The following is a 21,542-nucleotide window of genomic DNA, read 5'->3' as shown; positions in this document are numbered from 1 at the left end:
ACTGCATTCCTAAGCTCACACCATTAAGGCGATCATCGCAAAAGAAAAGCAACATACAAAGACAAACCACAGAAAAACAAAGGTAAGCTAGAGTAATTTAATTTATCATACTACTCATACTGATTAAACCAATTCATAAGCATGTAACAACAAAGCATTTCAAGCACGCAAGGACTAACCACACAATACAGGTAATGATCGAATACATCATACTGTTAATGACCGACCACGTGACTTGACCATCCGGATTGTATAAAATGTCGAGTTCTAGGGATTTGTGCACTGGTGTAATGAAGTAACTAGTAACCCCTTCAGCCTTCACACCAAGTTAGTCCTACAAACGCCCTCTTGCCATACAGGCACTTCGGACTCAGACCTCCTGCTATTCTCACCACATGACTTATCCCACTCTACTTGAGCATGAATGATCATTAGAATGTTAGAATAAATCCCAACAAAACTCCGACCATTTATACGATAAATCACAAAAATAGTCACCACCATGTAACCTCTCATTGAGAATAATGGTAGTACCTCTATCAACCATACTTTCACTTTAACACCATCAGGATCATGCATATACAATTCATCAAAGCAATTGGACAATTAATTATCCTAACACATTGAAATAAATATCAGCCGAACAGAAATAACCAAACACATATGAATAAGACCGAACACTCTATGAATGTTGGAGACCGAACGTTTTCTCACTTCCCAAAGGACAAGACCAAACGGTCCATAATAGATAAGACTGAAGAAGTGGTCGAACGTTATTAAAGACCGTCCACTAGAAGAGAGACCGAATACTACCACCAAGCCAAGTACTAAGCTTAGACCGAATACTAAGAACTTAGATCGAACACTTAGTGTAAGACCGAACGGTCTTTCGCTATCCACAAAACAGGACCGAACGGTCCATACTAGGTAAGGCTGAGGAAATGGCCGAACACTATTAAGGACCAACCACCAGGGATAGACCAAACACTAATACAAGTACACGCACTACCAAGACAAGTACCCACCTAAAGCCAAACACTATGGACTTAGACAGAATACTCTGTTAGGACCGAACAATAAAGCATGATCGAACGGTCATTAACAGGTAAGGCCTATCAGAGGCCGAACATAGTTAAGACCGAACACCAATACCAGACCGAGTACTAGTGCAAGACCGTTCGGTCATTAACTGAAAACTACACAGAAGCAAAATTCAGTTAAGACCGAATACAAGAGGAAGACACCCTACACCTAATACCCAACGATCATGAACTGGTAAGACTCTAAAGAGACTGAACCTAGTTAAAGACCGAGTACCTGAACACGGCCGAGCGATTAATCTTCATATGACCAAGCGGGCCCATCGCTATGACGACCGAATACTAGTGTATGACCCAACACTAGTGTAAGACCTAACGTTAGTGTATGACCGAACGCTAGTGTATGACTGAACGCAACTAAGAAATTGAATGCTTCTAAGAGACCGCACCCCACCTAAGAACGAACGGTCATGAACGATAAGACTCTACAAAGACCGAATTCAGTTATGATTGAGCGGTCAACAACGCTCTCAGCGTTCTGCATAATTCTGCAGAATAACTACAGAATTATGAACAACACCTAATTTTACCAAAACTGAATATTTTTCTCAACTTCAAATCTCCCATACTTGAATCATATACCAAATTACACCTATCCAAGGATACCTAAACCCTTCTAACATTATCCTAAAGAAATTCGTATCAAATTAAACTCCAAATTATGCATTATCACCACTCAATGACCAAACATCCATTTTTCACTTTTGACACATTTTAGAGAGGTTTAACGGTTCTAACAAGTCTAAAGAAACTTGCCTAGACTTTCCCCACTAGCCAAATTCTCTCCCAACCCCAAATTCTCATTTTCACCTCTCTATTTCCTTAAAACCAAAACCGAACAATGACGAAATATACATTAGAAGACTCCCAACCAGTTCACAGATTTCAGCAGTCATAAAATCAATGAAAAACAATCAATCATGCAATTTCCCACACATGTAACCATCCAAACAGCAATCTCATATACAGAAAATCATAATTAAATTAACTAGTTTCCCTTACCTTTAACAGAATCGAACAACTTCTACACCTCCATAAAATTTGTTTGAACCTCAATAAAATCCTAAGAGCACCTATGAACCACCGATTGGTGAAAAAAGATCAACCGTAGAACCAAAATGAAGTTAGAAAGGGGAAGAGAATACTGTTAAACACATGCAAACAACAAAGCTTTCTTGCATGTACCAGAATCCCATAAATTCACGAGAATTTAAGGAACAACACTTACCCGTTCTAAACACGAAATTGATTCGGGGGAATAGGAAGCTTGTGATGCCAAGATCACTCAGGTGCCCCCTGATTGTTGAACAGATGAACTATGGGTGAAGAAATCTAGAGAGAAGGGAGAGAAAAATTAGGAAATAGTGGTTCTAGAGAGATAAACAGTTTTAAGATAATGAACTGAGTGTTTAGAAATTTATATTTATAGTGTTGATGTATTTCAACATTAAAAATTCAGTTCAGTTATTTCAATACCTCTATCTACTCTATTATTCTATTTTATGATCTTTACAGTTCACATATTGAACCATAAAAAAAACATAAGCAAAAATAAAAACTTATGTTAGTCCCTAAAAGTCATGTAAAAATATTTATAAAGCGATATTGATTTTATGAAAGTTGATTTAAATAGTTAAGCTTTTTTACTTATAATTTATTCTCCTTTAAATTATTTTTTCTTTTAAATGAATTAACTCCGTTTTCATTTTTAAGAAAATTAAAAGCATAAATTTATATTTAAAGTAAATAATGTTTATACTAGACTTTTTTTTTTTTAAGCAGTGCCTGTAATTAAATATAATGAATTTAAACGTCTTACATTTTTTCTTATTTTGTTTGGCCATCGATAGGAGGCTTCATCTGTCTCATCAGGAGATAGGTCCACAAGATGTCCCATTTTGGTAATTTTGTAGTAAAGTTGTTTCTAGAAGTCAATTAGTAACATGCATATGTTTTTAAGTTTAAATTGTTAGTTAATGCTTTTAATTGTATTAATTGATATTACTCTAATATATTAAATCACTTAATTCCAATCAATAGCTGAAATTTAGTTTACAAATATGCATTATTTAAATTATATTCACTCTAGATGTAAATCTTTTAGACAATAATTACAAAAATAGTGAAATGTTATGTCTCGTTTCCCTCCACTAAATTAGTGGTGGATAAGGGGATCAACCTGCTAAATTTAACCCGTTTTACTTGCTATATCAACATGTCTCACACTTTTAAATATTTTTTCCCAACTTAGCAATAAAATCTATCAAAACTCATGTTTTTATAATAAACTTACACGAAATTTATCACTACTGTCAAAACGGATCACTCAGTTCGATTTTTATCTGATCCATCACAGGTTGACCACATACTAAGTCAATCCAACTTAGCTCATTTATTAGTAAGTCGAAAAAATTTCAATTTGACTCGACCCATCACGGATTGGTGGATTAAACGGGTTGACTCACTTAATTACAAGTTCTTTTTTAAATCCAAAAAAAATACAAATTTATTTGTAATTCAAATTTAAATAAATTTCACTCTCATGTTAAACTCCAAAAACAATTCAAAATAAAAAAAGAAGTAACATACCACTCAAATGTAATCCAAAAACAATATAAAAAAACGAATAAATAAGTTTCTAATATTAATAACTTTTGCGTCACTTGTCCATTTATAAAGATTATAGTCTTGAATGAATAAACTTGTAATATTTGGTTCTCTTAAAATATCTTATTGTTTATCCTCGTTTACCCTACAATAAGAAAAGTGTCAACTTATTGAAACACAAAATAATAAATTATTAAATTAAAGGTTTAAACCCTCGGATGGTCCTCGTGTTTATATAGAAATCTCAAATAGGTCATCATATTTTCAACTGTCTCAATTGGGTCCATATATTTGCAAAATATCTTAATTGGGTCCAAATATTTGCAAAATTGAACTAATTTTGTCATAACCGTTAAATTGTCACAAACGGCGTTAAAATGTGCTGAAATGGATATACTGAGGTGGATATTTTATTAAAAGAAATATACTATCAGTAATGACATGGAATTTAATAAATTAAAAAAAAATAAAAAAATAATGTAAGCAGAAAAAAGTGAGAAAAACGGCCTGCACTCAGAAAATCCACGAGAGAACCAATTTGAAAATCCTTCCAACCCTAAATCGCTACTGCCTGTTCATCTTTGCTGTGATCTCCTTTGCGAAACCAAAGCCACCGCACTGCAAAACTGAATCGGAGACAAGTTGGTTTCATCCTTTTGAAACGTACTTGAATAGCAGGAGATCTTTCAAGCCATGACAGAATTTCCATGATAATATCTTGGTACAACTCCACAATTATCTCATCCCCCTTTGAGCTGCACATAATTACAGTAAAAAGTAAAAACTTGATTAATATATGTATGACAATATCTGATTCATCATCTCTCTATTTGGCAGCAACAACCCATTAGAATGCACCCAATCAGCCCCAATCACCCCTGGAACAAATCCAAATCGAGAAAGAAACAAAACAGAGAAAGGAGGGGAAAAGGTGATACGCGCACACAGAGAAACGTGGCAGAGAAGAGGGTGAAGATAGTGTGATTAAATCTCACCGGAGATGGCAGCAGCGGACGACCTAGGGTTCCGACGTCGCAGAGCGGCAAGAAGACGAGGGCTCCAACGATGAGGGCTCCGGCGCGCCGATCTGCTCGATTTCGACACCTCACCGCAGCGTCCGTGATCCTTGTTGTCCTCCTCCGTCTTCCGCGACAGTCGCCGACTCAGCACATGAAACAGCATCAACGCCGCCCCGGCCGTCGTCGCCATTGTCCCCGCCGCCAGAGCTGACGAAGCTTCAATGGGGTTTTCCGCGGCATTGTCTCACCACACAAGAGCTTCCTCAGATCCACCCCTTCAGCTCCACCACCTTCTTCCTTCATCACCAGTTCTTCCTTCTCCAGTTTCCTCATGACACGGACGACGGTGCTGCAGTTTTTTAGGGGGATAGCGAAGAAGACGAAACTCAGACTCTCAAATCCCCTTTTTTTTTAATTGCATAATTTTTCTATTTTTATTTATTTATTAAATTCCATGTCATCACTGACAGTATATTTTTTTAATAAAATATCCACCTCAGTATATCCATTTCAGCACATTTTAACGCCGTTTGTGACAACTTAACGGTCATGACAAAATTGGTTCATTTTTACAAATATTTGGACCCAATTGAGATATTTTGTAAATATATGGACACAATTGAGACAGTTGAAATTATAATGACCTATTTGAGATTCCCATATAAACATGAGGACCATCCGAGGGTTTAAACCTAAATTAAACTAGGTGGGTTAGTGAGTCAACCGAGCAATTACTAATATTGAAACACAAAATAATAAATTATTAAATTAAATTAGGTGGGTTAGTGGATCAATCCAACTCACCACAAGTTCAACCCGTGGTTGAAAATTTGTCCATATAAAAAAAATTCATTTTTTTAAACTCTAATTCGAATCCGTGATAAGTCAGGTTGGCTCACAAATTATATCTCATTTTGACAACACTAAAATTTATCTTATTTAACAAGCAACTTAAAATCCCAAGTAATACCATCTTTAAAATGATAAAAATATAAGTTAGTCTATAAATATTTATAAATTTTACAAGATATTAATTATGTAGTTTAATAGTTGATAATAAATGTTTGAAAGTCGTACGTAATTTTATACACACATAATATATATTTAATGAATTAAAAAAATTAAAGTGAAAAATGATGAAAAATTATCATAGAAATAGAAATGATATATTGGTAGGGGAGGGACCCAAAAAAAGGAATATTTATATGACAAGAGTTCATACGCAATGTAATGAAGTTTTTTTGTTCATTGTACGTTGAGATTTGTGAGTGAGTGAGTGAGTGGTTGTAACATGTTTAACATATGAAATTTTATGCATAAAAATAAATTGCATAATAAATCGTCATAAAAATATTTTAGTTTTAAAAATTTGGCATAATTTTAGTTTTGAGCTTTTAGAATTAAAAAAAGTGCAAAATGGTTAATTTAGTCATAAAATTCAAATAATTTAAAAAAAGTTAATGAAAGTAGTTTTCTTGTCTTACATTCAATCTTTTAGATAGATTTCATGTTACATTACGTATAATTTAGTCTACATAAGGATTAAATGTATTTTAATGTATAAAATATATTTAAAACATTGTAAAATATGAAAGTAATAATTTTCAGGAATTTTTAATTGATTTAAATATTTAACGACTAATTGAAAAAATACACGCACCTTAAACAGGAAAAATCATTTAACTTTTAGAAAACTTGTTTAATCCTTCAAAATAAAATAAAAAATGTCTAAATATTAAATTTGAGAAGGTAAAACGAGTTCTTTAAATTGTATGAATGTGAGTTTGTGATTTAAAATCTAGGGTTTGATATTATATTTTACACGTTGAATTAGGGATTTATTTTTTAAAATTAAAAAAACTAGTTATTTCTTAAACTAAACATGTTTGTGAATATGTAGAAAGGACAGGATGAAAATAAAACAAGAAAGAAAAACGAGTTTCCTAGGTCTTTTTATTCTTCTATTTGGATTTTTAATTCAAATTTAGAGTATCAAGTTTAAAAAAATATAATTCCTAGATTTTTTATTTTAATATTTATATTTTCTTAATAAGTATTATAGTTTTAGAAGATGAGATCTTTGATTTCAAATTTTTTTAAAAATGAGTTAATGTAATATTTTATATTAAACTCTTATTAATGACGTAGAAATAACAGCGAGATAGAAGAATATGTATCTAATATAGTAAAGATAAAACGTGAATTGGAAATACAAAATCAAGAATATGTGGTGACAATGAATATACATCAACGCAGAATCGACAATATCTTTAGACTAAAAACGTGGTTATGAAAAAAAGAATATATATCACTAAAAAATCATATTTCTTTCAGAAATAAACCACATAAAGGGAAAAAAAACACAATTGCAATTTTTACATACTTGGTGAAATATTTTTGAAAGGATATTTGTAATGGTAAGCAATAGAATTATCACTTTCTCAACCACATTACATTAACATAAATTAAACAAAAACATAATCATATTGCCCCATTTTAAATGAAATTATGATTAACTTAAAATTTAAAAAAAAAAAACAAAGAAATACCCCAATGCTAAAAATATCTGTTTAACCTATTTTTTGTGACAATAAAACAAAAGTTTCCTCTCAATAGCAATGACGTGTGGAAGGAGAGAATGACCTTCAATTTTTTTGTTGGGTCTGGAATGTATAAACTCGTTATTTTTCTCATGTGAGGAGATGATATAGTGAAAATTGTAAATTTCTTCAATGAGAAATACTTATATATATATATATATATATATATATATATATATATATATATATATATATATATATATATATATATATATATATATATATATGACAAATAGTACTTTGATATGTTGACTTTTAAATTTTTGTGACTAGTTGCACTGTCTACTCTACGGTCCCATATGTTTCTTCGTATTCTTCAACATCTCTGAACTACAACATGTACAACAACATTTTTCTATTTTTTCCTCGTCTTTATCAAACACCAAAAAAAATATACTATATGAGACAATAGTTTAAAAATAAGGATGTTGATATATAAATATCCAATTTTTCATTCAATACTTTTCTAACATCAATAAAATAATATTTTTGTTTTAAATATAAAATTTAAGATGAATTAACTAAAAAATATAAATGGTAATATTTTATTAGATATTGAAAAGGCAAAGAAACAGTAAATGAATCTCTTGAGTTACTTCTTGGTCTCTCCATCTTTGATACAAATCATGAAACAAAAACGTAGCTTAACAGGGTATGATAAGATATATGATAAATTATTTATTGTGTGAAGCGATGTTTCCATAGCATTCTACCTAGAAAGGACAAGAGGATATATGGAAATTAATAATATTAGTTTGCAGTTATTTATTAAAGGCAACTACCAATCCATGGATTTTCCAGTTAATTATGATAGTGCCTTTTCTATGATTTAAGATTTAGGATTTATAATTTTTTTTTGTTGAAGACGGAATGTGGATTTGACTTGTATTTTATTAATATTATTTTTACCAAACGAATTAATCTCTTCTAAAGACCATTAATAAAATGCTACTTACATTGAACATCCTGTGTACGAGTTTTTAAGATTGAATAATTGAGTATTTATTAATATCGAATGACGTTGTTTTATTTCAATTACTTATTAATTCAAGTTTGTATCAAATATCTGGTAAAATCCGTAAAAAAAAGTTAAGTATTAGATATAATAGTGATGAGGGCATATTTATACCCACATTTGTATTTTAAAATTCAAATTTTTGATGGGATAATTGTGCTTAAATAGTTGATTTTAAGTGAATTTGTGATGATTGGAATGATTGGGTTTGGGAAATAAAGAGACGTAAAAAGTGAGTTTTAGTGCATAAATCATTCTTGAATGTTCTAATGTTTATTTGTGCAGCTCAGAATATAAGTTTTATTGGTCCAAATGGCAATTCAAGGCCCAAAATCATATTTTATTTGGAAAATTCAGAAGAGACTAAAGTGCAAATAGAGGAAATTTCAGGGTATTTGTGCAATTTTGAAAAGTCAGAAAATCTAAAAGATAAAATTCAGTTGTTGAATTTAATTTGGGAATATCAACAGAAAATATCTTCCAAATAATTTTATCATTATCTAAATCTTTTAGTTATTTGGAAGATATAGGATATAAGATAATTGAGTTAATATCTATCAAATATTCTTTAAAACTGATTTAATCTAATGAATATTTGAAAGATATAATATATCAACAGAAAATATCTTATCAACAAACTATTCAGAGTCCAAGCCCAATCAAGCCTATATAAAGAGACCCAAGGGAGGCAGAAAGAGGGACTTCACTTAATTCATTCATTCTCTCATACTCTCTCACTTTTCTTTCATCTTGTATTCAACTCCATTCGTGGAGAACTAAGCATCTAGGGCTATTCTGCTGTAATTTCATGATGGATTCTGAGGTTACGTTCAGTTAATGCAATTGTTTACTTTGATTATTGATTTAAGTTGTTCTCTCTATGTCTTTCATCTCTCTATCTTGTTAAAAGTAAAGATTTTTGCATCATAATGTGTTTGAATCTACATGCATATTGATTATATGAGTTCTAGGGTTTCTAGGTTTAATTGAGAATTTACTTTGATTTAATTTAGGAACTTTCATATAATTAAATGGTTTTTACTATCAATTGAGAATGTACTTTGGTTAGTAGTAATAATTTCAACTATAATTAATTGAGAATTTACTTTGATTGATTAACTTATAACTTGGTTAGGAGATTTAAGAATAGACATGATTAAACACAATACAATATGATTGAGAATGTACTTTGGTTGAATTTATTGTGAATAATCTAGAAAGGTTTTGCATTTTATTGAGAATTTACTTTGGTTAAATGCATGATCGCCCTCAAATTAATTAAGAATGTACTTTAATTAATTTGAAACTTAAATAATAATCAATCGAACAATTATCCGTGAATAACCGATGATGAATCTATCTTGGAAAAGCAGTGAAATTAGCCTATTTAATCATAATTGTTTTTAAGTTTCTTATTTATTCTTTAAACATTCTTCAACCATTACTTTTATTCATAAGCATTGCATAAAATTCATAAGAGTCAGATATTCGAAAGCAATTCCGTGTTCGTAGGGAGACGACTCAGGGTTACTTTAGCCCTATCTACTTTCTTGGATACTACTTGGCAATACTGAAGTTGCCTTGAAAAGTAGTATTAATTTGATAGCTTCAACGACAACCTATCAAATTTGGCGCCATTGTCGGGGAATACAGTTAGTATTTTGAATATTTTGATTCTTATTTTTACTTTTATTTTTATTTTTATTTTTATTTTTATTTTTATGCTCACATTTATGCTTTAAAATTTAAATTTTTGATGAGATAATTGTGCTTAAATGATTGATTTAAAAAAAATAAAAATAAAAAATAAAATAAAAATAAAAATAAAAATAAAAATAAAAATAAAAATAAAAGTAAAAATAAGAATCAAAATATTCAAAATACTAACCGTATTCCCCAGCAACGGCGCCAAATTTGATAGGATGTCGTTGAAGCTATCAAATTAATACTACTTTTCAAGGCAACTTCAGTATTGCCAAGTAGTATCCAAGAAAGTAGATAGGGCTAAAGTAACCCTGAGTCGTCTCCCTACGAACACGGAATTGCTCTCGAATATCTGACTCTTATGAATTTTATGCAATGCTTATGAATAAAAGTAATGGTTGAAGAATGTTTAAAGAATAAATAAGAAACTTAAAAACAATTATGATTAAATAGGCTAATTCCACTGCTTTTCCAAGATAGATTCATCATCGGTTATTCACGGATAATTGTTCGATTGATTATTGTTTAAGTTTCAAATTAATTAAAGTACATTCTTAATTAATTTGAGGGCGATCATGCATTTAACCAAAGTAAATTCTCAATAAAATGCAAAACCTTTCTAGATTATTCACAATAAATTCAACCAAAGTACATTCTCAATCAAATTGTATTGTGTTTAATCATGTCTATTCTTAAATCTCCTAACCAAGTTATAAGTTAATCAATCAAAGTAAATTCTCAATTGATTATAGTTGAAATTATTACTACCAACCAAAGTACATTCTCAATTGATAGTAAAAACCATTTAATTATATGAAAGTTCCTAAATTAATCATCTAGACATTACTTTGTCAAATAGAATGTTTTAAACAGTAATATTTTATTATTTTAATGTGAAAATATTAAAAGTATAAATAAATTTCTCTACTAAGCAATTTGATTATATAAAAAAACTTTATTTTTCTAAAACCTTTTTCTTCAAGGATTCTCATTCTTTTCTTCAAAATTTTTGTGTAAAATCCCAGAAAAATAGTATTTTTAGAAGTGGTGGTAGTCTAAAAATAGTGAGACTCGATTATTTTAATATTAAACGATTTTATTATAGATAATTTTGTTATAAATGAGTTTCATTATTTTAAAACGTACCTTAGAAACCACTTTTCTAGAGTTCTCTACCTTCTCTCTAAGAGTTATAACTCAACGAGGTCTACGTTTCCGATCAGTTTCTTCAATAGCAAGTAATTTTTTACTCCTTTTTCCCCTTTCATTCCTAAATCTGTTTTAGAGGAATTTAATATTGTTACATGTGTAATCATGCATCTCTTACTTATTCTTGGCTCATCTAGAGTTTTAAGGACTCTGTCTGTTTACAATTTGGTGTTTCGTAGATTCGTCTAGGTTTTCCTTGCGGTTCAAGTAATCGGCGGAGCATTTTTAGAGTTGGACAGATTCTTTGAGAGGAAAGGAAAGCTATAACATGCTTTGTTTGATGTCAATTGTGCATGTTTGAAAATTTAGAAATCTTGGACTAGTTGTATGAGAATTATGTCCTATGAGTAGTTGTAGAATAATGGATTGCGCATTTTGATTACGAAATGATGAATTGTGATTTTGAAACGTATTGTATGATTATTTGATCTGTTATTGGATGTAAAATATGTTAGAGCTAGTTTAGAGGAAGTGAAATGGTGAAATTTTGATTTGGGAGTTAGTTGCTCTAAAGGTCAGTTGGGATAGTCTTGGTAAGTCATTCAGGACTTATTAGAGTTTTCAAGTCACTTAAACAGTGCCAAAAGTGGTAGAATGCAATATGTGTTCATAGGTTGAGGTTTGGTAGATTTTGAAGTTCAATTTGGTTAGTAAACACTTTAGAATGAGGTTAGGATGGTTTAGGCACACTTGGTTAAGTATAATTAAGTATATAACACGACTTAGGAGTGTTAGAAGTTGGGAAAAATGCATAGAATAGGTTTTGAGTGGTTGAGTAGTGTAAATTTTACAGTTTTGGTGCTGTAGAATTATGTAATCTTGTTGAGCGAACTCCCCACTGAGCGAGAGGTGAGTGAGCATAACCCACTGTTTCTGTTTACGCTCAGCGAACAGACTTTGTGCGTTGAACGAGTGGGCTTTAGGTGAGCAAACAGACTTGGTGCGTTGAGCGAGAGGTTAGAGTCTGGAAGCACTGTGAGTTTTATCACACAGTGAAATGGGTCGTTGAGCGAGTGGTTTGGGGTAGCTCGTTGTGCGAGGGAACTCTGTATTGCTCGGCGAGTGTATGCGCTAAGCAACTAGTCCAAGTTGTTGGTATGCTCTTTCTTTCTTGGTTTTTAAATGATTTAATTGTATTGATTTAATTGTATTGATTCAAATGGTTATGTTTGTATTTGATGTATGTTTAATGATGTTATATGTTTGGATATAGTGTGATAGTATATGCTTATTAATATGGTTTCACGATTGGTAACATGGGTTCCACGGAGGAACTTCTTTGGTACGGTCTAAAGTGTTTTTAGAATGAACACATTGAGCTTAGTATTAGGGGTTATCCCAACACTCTAATGATCTTTCATTCTCAAGTAGAGAGGATTGATACATGTGGTGAGAGTAGTAGGAGGTCCTAGTGTAGGCGCTACATAGAGGCCTATTGCATGGTAACGGACTAACCTTGTGTGGGTGATAGAGTGAAACCCATTGGAAATGGCTTTGCAAAGCAGTAGAGGTCACCACAAGTGCGCAACCCGCCATAGCCGGTATTCATTCTAAGTCTGAACAGTCGGTTTAGTTCTTTGCATGTTAAGATATTTGGATTTGATTAAATCACGTATGATTCTTATATGAAATGCTTTAAACTTATGATGTATTATTTTGTATCTGGCTTTCCCTTGCTTTTTTGTTGTCTCTCTTTGTATGTTGTTTCTCTTTTGCGATGATCACCTAATGGTGTAAGCTTAGGGATTCACATTTTCAGTTGTTCAAACTAGAAGTGAGGGAGAAACAAATGAGTTGTTAGATAGATCTACAGAAGTAGATCTCTTCTTTGAAGGAGGTTTATTTTACTTAGTTGTTCTTGTAGCATCTATGTAACGTTTAATTTTGATAGTTTTATACTATTAAAATGGGATGTTACAGTTTGAAGATCAAAGACAACCGGAAGAATTCTTAATGTGAGATATTCATTTTTAGTCGATCAGTTTCTGTTAAAGAGTAAGTTGATTTTTACTTTTTTTTTATTTAGGAGTTTTGCATGTATTTGTGTTCCTTTCTAATTTGAGGTTTGAGTTTTCTCCAAAACTCTCTATTGATTAGTGTAACTGAAGGTGTGCCATGATCAAATTGTTGTGGATTGTAAAAGCAAATAGAGTTCGTGGAACTGTGAAAAGGATTTTAGAGTCTTTAGAGACATTTGATTGTCAAAAAAGTAAGGAAAACTAGTTGTATGGATTTTAACCATTAGACATGTCTTAATTAATACTTATATAATGGTATGGTAACTGATTTGTGAAATTGAATTGAAATGTGAAATTTGGTATGTTGAGTTGCTTGTAGAAGTTGAGAAATTAAGTTGAACTTGAGAATTCATGTGCTTAAATGGTCTGTAGAATGTTAATCTTGCTCCTTGATGAATGTGAAATGTTAGATTTGGCTATTGTGGGATAATTATTTGTTGTTGAACTTTGTTTGGATAATAGGTTAGAGGAATGATGCATTTTTTTTTCTATAATGGACTTTTGGCATGTGAAATTTTGAAAGAGTGGTCAGTAGGGGAAATTTGAAGTTTAAGGTCTGTTGTTACGTGATTTAGAACTTGTTTGGATACCTAATTTACTAATATATGATTAGAAATGTGTAGAATTTGAGTGGAGAGATTTTAGATGGTGAGTTAGAGTATGTAGTTTGAATAGATGACAAAATGATTCAAATGGTATTTGAGTTTGAGTATAAACCTGTAGGTGAATCAAATTCAATGTTTTGGATGTTAAATTGAATTAAGTGTGTGTTTAGGGATCTATTAAGTTAGGGAATTAGGGTTTGTATAGTCATAATTCTGTAGAAGCAGCTGTTTCTGCAAAATTATGCAAGCTCGTTGGGTGAATAAAGACTCGTTGGGCAAATAAAGGCTCCTTGGGTGGTAAAGACTCGTTGGGCAAGCAAAACCCACTATTTTTGCACTTGATGGGCAAGCCTTTGCCGTTGGGCGAGAAAAGGCCATTATTTTTGCATTGCTTAAGTGAGTTTTTTCATTGGGCGAGTTAATATGGAAAGTAAATATTGGTTCTACAGTGGTTGGAGGGGAGTTTTCATTGGCGAAGAAAACCCTCTATTTTTGTTTTTGCTGGGTGAGATATTTTGGATCGTTAGGCGCATGTTGTCTGTAAGTTCTTTTATTTATTTCTTGATTTCTCTAAGTTATGTCTTGTTTGACTTTGAATTACATTATACTCAATTTGATGTTTATTGAATGATATAAATATGATTGTGAGTATGGATGATATGTATGTGAGAATAATCTTAATAAGAGGTTTTGTGTTTGAGACAATTATTGTATGTGTTTAACAAAAAAATTCTAAAAGGGTATTCTGATATTATACCAACCATTCAACTCATGTAGATATGAATGGGGTGGTAGAGAGAATGACAAAAGGTCTTTACCCTAGACTTTTGAGTCTTTGAGTGAAAGATTAACCTCATGAGTAGTAGGTCGAGTTATCCTTGTTTATAACTCTACATAGTATAAATACTACCATCGGTGGAAGTCTTCATTGAAGTCTATGCCAAAGTATCATATTCAGATAATTGAGGTTATTGTCAATTGCCTGCATAATTATGTGTTTGATAGAATGTTGTAAGTGTTGAATGAAACTTTATATGTTATTTTGAACTATGATAATTTCTTTTGTATATTAGCTTACCCTATTTTGTTTTTATGTGTTTTCTCTTTTGCAATAATCACCTGTTACCTATTTTGTTTTTATGTGTTTTGTTTTCTCTTTTACAATAATCACCTTTTAGTGGAAACAAATGATGTTATAGATGACAACATTTTAATATATATATATATATATATATATATATATATATATATATATATTTGTTGATATAATTATTACTTAAAGATAATTCTAACAATATTTAATATTTTTTTCTAATCTAAATCATATACACTATTTTATTTAGTAACTTATATTATTAATAAGATATTAAATCATTCAAAAATTTATAAATAATATATTAATTATCAAACTATTAAAAGAAGAATAAAAGATCATTTATTTTAACAATTTTCTATCACATTTCTTCACAATACATTTTAAATACTATATGCAAATTTGGATAAATTATATTATTACAATATTCATAAATTATAGAATATAGCAAATATATATATATATATATATATATATATAATTAGTTTGATTAAATTTCAAGTTTGTTTATAAATTTATGTCTTTTTAGTTGAGTCTTGATTTAAATTTTTATTAGATAATTAAAAATTTATATTTTTAATTATATTTTTGGTTTTAATTGAATTGAATGATTGTTATTTTATTCTTATTTCTTATTTTCTTGTTTTTGTTTATAAAGAAATATAAGATTTTAGCTGATTAATATAAAATACTATTATTATTAACATTGCTCTACATTAATCATAAAACTTCACATTTTTATAAATTAAAAAAAAATGCAAAAATGACAAATAAGATAATATTTACCCTGTCTAATTAATAAAAAAAATTAAATAATAATTTAATTGAAAAACATATAAATGTTGAATATTTAATAAATAAAAAATAAAAATAAAGATTCAATTAAAAATATCTAAAAATTTGAAACTTAAGTAAGTCTATATTATTTGATATTTGTGCATCTCGATGATAAAGTAAATTTTACAAAATATTTTGGATTCTTTAAAAGAGATATCCTAATTAATAAGAACCATCAAACATATTATAAATATAACTTTATTGTTTTATCAGTGTACAAAAATAATTATACAGAATGTGTATTTTATCTTATGTGAAAATATCACTCAAAATGTGTATTTTACCTCGTGTTATGAAAGCATCACTACAAGTCTTGCATGGTTTCATCTCAGTAAGAAAATATTCACATGTGGAAACATGTTTATTTCTTAGGACAACTTATGTAAGTACCTCAAAAATGGGCCAAGAGCAGAGTTGGGCCTTATGTTGAGGTAACCAGACCCGTAAAACTAAGGACATCATGACCTTAGAAGAGACCTTTCAAAATCTGAGTTCATTAGCCAACTTCTCCTTCTCTCTCTAGAACTCTTATTTTCCCTAACCTTGCTCTGCCTTCTCTCTACCATTCCCTCACATTCAGCCATTGCATGTTGGATTAGGTGGTGCTCAAGTGACCGCGACGCAGTGAGCTTCACAACCATCCGATTAGATTTTCCTTCTTCAACGGAGTTTGGTCGGGTCCTTGCTGTGTGAGGCACTGTTAGAGCATTCTAGTGGGCTGTACTGCTCAACTCCAAGGTAAGGGGAGCTAGAATACTTCTTTGAATTGCTTGCATGAAGTGTATGTATATTGGATTCTGAATTGGTGCACTGTTTGAAGTTGTATTTTTGCGTTTTGGGTATGTTGTAATATATGTGTTGATATGTGAAATCCATGAAACTGTGTTGAGCTGTTTGGAATTGATTTGGATGGGTTTGAATTGCTATAATTAACCAATTGGAAGTGATTTAAGTGTGAAATCTGGTATATTTTTGGTTGGATAGAAATTTGGAGTTTTGTGGTTTTAGGTCACTTTGAGAGGAAGTGAGGTAGTGATTTTGGGCATTTGAGGTCTAAAGCGCAAGTGGGCTGTTGGGGAAGTCTTAGCTAGTGTATTGTGACTTGTTTGAGTCACTAAATTGATCAAAATAGGTGCAAAGCAGTAAGATTGGGTTTTGGATCCCTAAGTTGGGAAAATTGGAGTTTTATAGTTTAAATTGAGTCTTAATCACTTTAGAATGGTAGTAGGAATGTTTAGAATCATTTAGATGAGTTGAATTAAGTATAAAACAAGAATTAAGGGTGTTAGAAGTTAGTAAAAATCGTTAGGAATGGTTATGTTAGGTGTTGTTCATAATTCTGCAGAAATTCTGCAGAATTATGCAGTTTCGCCGAAAGTGAACTGATAATCGTTCAGCCATGCGCTGTTGAGCGTCCGGTCTTAGTGCTCGGTCTTAAGTAGCGTTCGGTCTTAGTGCTCGGTCTTAAGTACAGTTCGGTCTTAGTGCTCGATCTTAGGTAGTGTTCGGTCTTAGTGCTCGGTCTTAAATAGCGTTCGGTCTTAGTGCTTGGTCTTAGGTAGTGTTCGGTCTTAAGTAGCGTTCGGTCTTAGTGCTCGGTCTTACGTAGCATTCGGTCTTGATAATGCTCAGTCTCAGGTAGTGTTCGGTCTCTTAGGTAGCGTTCGGTCTTAGGTAGCGTTCGGTCTTGATAGTGCTCAGTCTCAGGTAGCGTTCGGTCTCTTAGGTAGCGTTCGGTCTCTATGGTAGGGTTCGGTCTTGATAGTGCTCAGTCTTGGGTAGCGTTCAGTCTCTCAAGTAGCGATCGATCGTAGTAGCGTTCAGTCTCTCAAGTAGCGATCGATCGTAGTAGCTTTGGTCTTAGTGGGTGGTCTTGGTAGCGTTTGGTCTTAGTGGATGGTCTTAAATAGTGTTCGGTCACTTCTTCAGTCTTACCTTTTATGGACCGTTCGGTCCTGTCCTTTGGGAAGTGAGATATCGTTCGGTCTTGCTCATTATGTGTTGATGTTTTTCGTTCGGCCTATATTCCTATTTATTCCAGTATGTTATTTTACTTAATTGTTCCAGTTGCTTTAAGGGCTTATGTGTGCAATATCATGTTGGTGTTAAAGTGAAAAGTATCAGTATGGGACGTAATTCCATGATCCTCAAAGGGGGATACATGGTGGTGCCCTCAGTGTTTAGAATGATTTGCATGGTAGCTCAGTCTTGGGGGTTATCCTGAAACTACAATGGTCAATCATTCTCAAGTAGAGAGGATTGAATCATGTCGTGAGTAGTAGCAGGAGGCCCTAGTCTTGGGTGCTTCCAGTATGGCCCAATGTGAGTGATAACGGACTAACCTCGTGAGTGTAGTAAGGTGAAACCCATTGGCAATGGCTTTGCAAAGCAGTAGAGGCCACCATGAGTGCATGACCCGCCATAGCTCGGCAATCATTCTAAGTCCGGACGAGTCAAGTTTAAGTGCCACAAGTCATGTTTGTATAGTATAGTATATCTGTCTTTACTTGCATGTTGCCTATGACTGTTATAACATGATTTTTATATCTAGCTCACCCTTGCTTGTGTGTTTGTGTTTGCTTGGGTATGCTTTCTTTTGCAATGATCATCCACTTGGATGTGAGCAAAGATGGATGAGGTGCCTCTGGAGCAGGCTTTGGAGGGAGACGATGTTGCTGCATAGTCTCCTTAGGATTCTCTTAGTATTTCTTGTATTTTGAATTACTATTTAGTTGTTGAGGATTTTCCCAGTGATTCCTATCCTTCTGAAATACTCTATTTGCGTTTAAGTTTTAAATCATGTCTCAATTTGGGATCACTGTAAGCTTAATTACCTTATTTACAGTCTACTCTAACTGTTCTCTTTTATATGACTGTCCTCTTTTATATGAATGAATGTGGACTCACTATATTATATGCTTCTATATATTCTGGGATGTTACAACTTATTCCAATACAACACATTCATTAGAACTATGTGAAAAAAGATTAAGGTTTAATGAAATATAATTTTTTTTTTGCCTTTTTTAATGGTGATCCATAACTCTTTTATTGAACTTAACTTAGGAAGATGAAATTAAAAATTAATTTACTTACTTCTAATTACGAATGTTATCCAAAACTACAATGATAATGATACATATATTTTTGGGTTAAATATGTTTTTAGTCCCTTAAGTATCAGACGATTTTGTTTTTAGTCCCTACTCAGAACTTTGATGGTTTTTAGTCCTTATTGTTTTGAAACTCTGACTATTAGTCCTTAAAATTGGACGGTGTTAAGTTTTCGTAGAGGTGGCAAACGGCGTTGCCACGTAAAATACCAGCTGTCCTCTTCTCTTTCTGCCACGTTCTTGATTGAAATCAAATTAACAATTAGGATTCTTAATTGGGCAATTAGGGTTCTTAATTGGGGCAAAGTTAATTAGGGTTCTTAAGAAACGGTGGGTGTGATGAAACGGTGCATCCACCACGCAAACAAACTAGCCTCCAAACACAAGCGTTTCTCTCTTCTTCGACCCAGACAACACCCTATCTGCAATGTTTGTCAGGTTAGTAACTGATTAAACCAACAAAACAGAAATGAAAAAGGAAACTGTTTTTTCAGATGTTTGAAATAGTTGAAGATTGATTCTTTTCTGCGTTGTCGTAGGAGAGAAGAGCCTTCAAGTTCTGTGCAGAGAGTGCGACATGTCGATTCAATCTGCGAATGATAGGTTCCTTCTCGCTGGTGTTAAACTTTCTGCTTCTTCTTCATCGCAAGAAACCCCTTCTCCTTCAAACTCCGCCCCTGATTCTCTTTTCGACGTTTCTCATAAAAAAACATTACCTTTATCTTCCACCGTCAGTAAGGTTGGTGTTGAAGCGGCGACTTCCACCGACGCTAGCAGCATATCGGAGTATTTGATAGAGACTCTTCCTGGGTGGCAGGTTGAAGACTCTCATTCATATTCTGTTCCCTTTCGTTCCAATGCTCGTGAAAATTTCTCCAATTGAAAAAATTTACTTTGCCCCAATTAAGATCCCTAATTGCCTAATTAAGAACCCTATTTGTTAATTTGATTTCAATCAAGAACGTGGCAGAAAGAGAAGAGGACAGCTGGTATTTCACGTGGCAACGCCGTTTGCCACCTCTACCAAAACTTAACACCGTCCAATTTTAAGGACTAATAGTCAGAGTTTCAAAACAATAAGGACTAAAAACCATCAAAGTTCTGAGTAGGGACTTAAAACAAAATCGTCTGATACTTAAGGGACTAAAAACATATTTAACCCTATATTTTTTTATGTGTTTTCACAAACTTCTACCTCCAATTCCATTACAACCTTTATTCTGGATTATTTATAAATGAAAGATGAGTTTTTTTTTTTTTTATAATTTTGTAATACAGAACACTCTCACGTTATCCTGCAAATTATTAAATCACAATACCAAATCTTGATTTCCCATAAATTTAATCAACTATAAATTATTCTTTAATAAAGTTATAATAAAAAGGTAAAGTTATTATTGTGAATTTTATTTTTCTTTATTCCGTATTTTCAAATCTTCATTTTTCCTTTATAATCAATCCTTCACATATATTGAAACCTTTGAAATATTTGTCACTCCTTTCAGCTATGGCCGATTGAACCGTATTTTCCAATTTATTTTTTCATTTTAAATATATTGAAAACATATACAACTACATTCTCTAATTTATAATGAATCTTTTAAAAATTATACAATCTAAAATACAATTATTAATGAAAACACATATCAGATTATATAATTTAAAAAATATTTTCATATTTTGAAAGCTATTTTAAAATATATATTCCAAATTTCAGAATATATTTACAAATCTAAAAATATATTTTTTGAATTTCAAAATGAAAAATCCAAATACATTTGAAAAATATTTTTCAAAAGACATTCAAAAATATATTTCAAACATTTTCCACCATCACAGCCAGCCAGAAGAACAGCCAACTTCCAATCCCATATAAGATAAAACAAACTTCAAAAATTTTTCAAAAAATGTTCTCTTCTCACCAATAAAAAATCACACACCATTAACCAATATAACCAAAATTGAACAGGAAGGAAGGTGAAGGAGTAGTCTGCACAGCATAGAGAATGACTAGATTTAAGGTTTTTTAATATAATTTTAATGAAGGGTAAAATTGAATTATTAAATTTTATGAGAGTGCAGGAAGAAAAACAAAGAGATACAGAAAGAAATAGCCCAAAAATTGACTCAAATTTGGAAATCAATATGCATTTTTGAGCCCAAACTTCAAATATCTTATAAGATTATTTACTAATTCCTTAATAGAATTTCATGACATTATTTCAAGATGTTGATTATATTTTCCTATAACCAATGAACCAATTACCTATTGTTTTTTAATCAGTGTATTCCATGTTAACATCATTTAGACTTGTGATAGTGTATTTTAGAGCATGTTTAGTTTTCAGTATGAAGGTTAACAAATATTCAAAAAGAAATTCATGTATATATTTTTTTTCTTTTTTAATTGATACATTGATTTTAAACTGGGTTTTATTACAGTTTTATATTGAAATGTAGTTTGAAAGAAGGTGAGAAGTGTTGCTTTTACAAAATCAATTTGTAAAATTAGGTGAAGAAAGTTCTTACAAATTACTTTTCATGTAAATTTTATAGGAAATTTCCTAAAACCCTTATTCTTTATGTTTTTTTAAAAAAAAAAAAACTGTATCTTTCTGCTTGT

General features: G+C 31.6%; 1 protein-coding gene across 1 annotated transcript; it reads left to right on the top strand.

Moving 5' to 3' along the window:
• Positions 1-19,496: 19,496 nt before the first annotated feature.
• On the top strand, positions 19,497-19,802 carry LOC124835705 (B-box zinc finger protein 21-like). The gene has a single exon (XM_047310676.1). The coding sequence runs from the start codon at positions 19,497-19,499 to the stop codon at positions 19,800-19,802; it is 306 nt and encodes a 101-aa protein (XP_047166632.1).
• Positions 19,803-21,542: the final 1,740 nt, after the last annotated feature.

This window comes from Vigna umbellata, chromosome 2 (assembly GCF_029865625.1).
Source record: "Vigna umbellata cultivar VRB3 chromosome 2, Vumbellata_1.0, whole genome shotgun sequence".
Classification (NCBI taxonomy): Eukaryota; Viridiplantae; Streptophyta; class Magnoliopsida; order Fabales; family Fabaceae; genus Vigna; species Vigna umbellata.
Note: the sequence above shows the minus strand (reverse complement) of the source record. Positions and strands in the feature narration are given on the sequence as shown.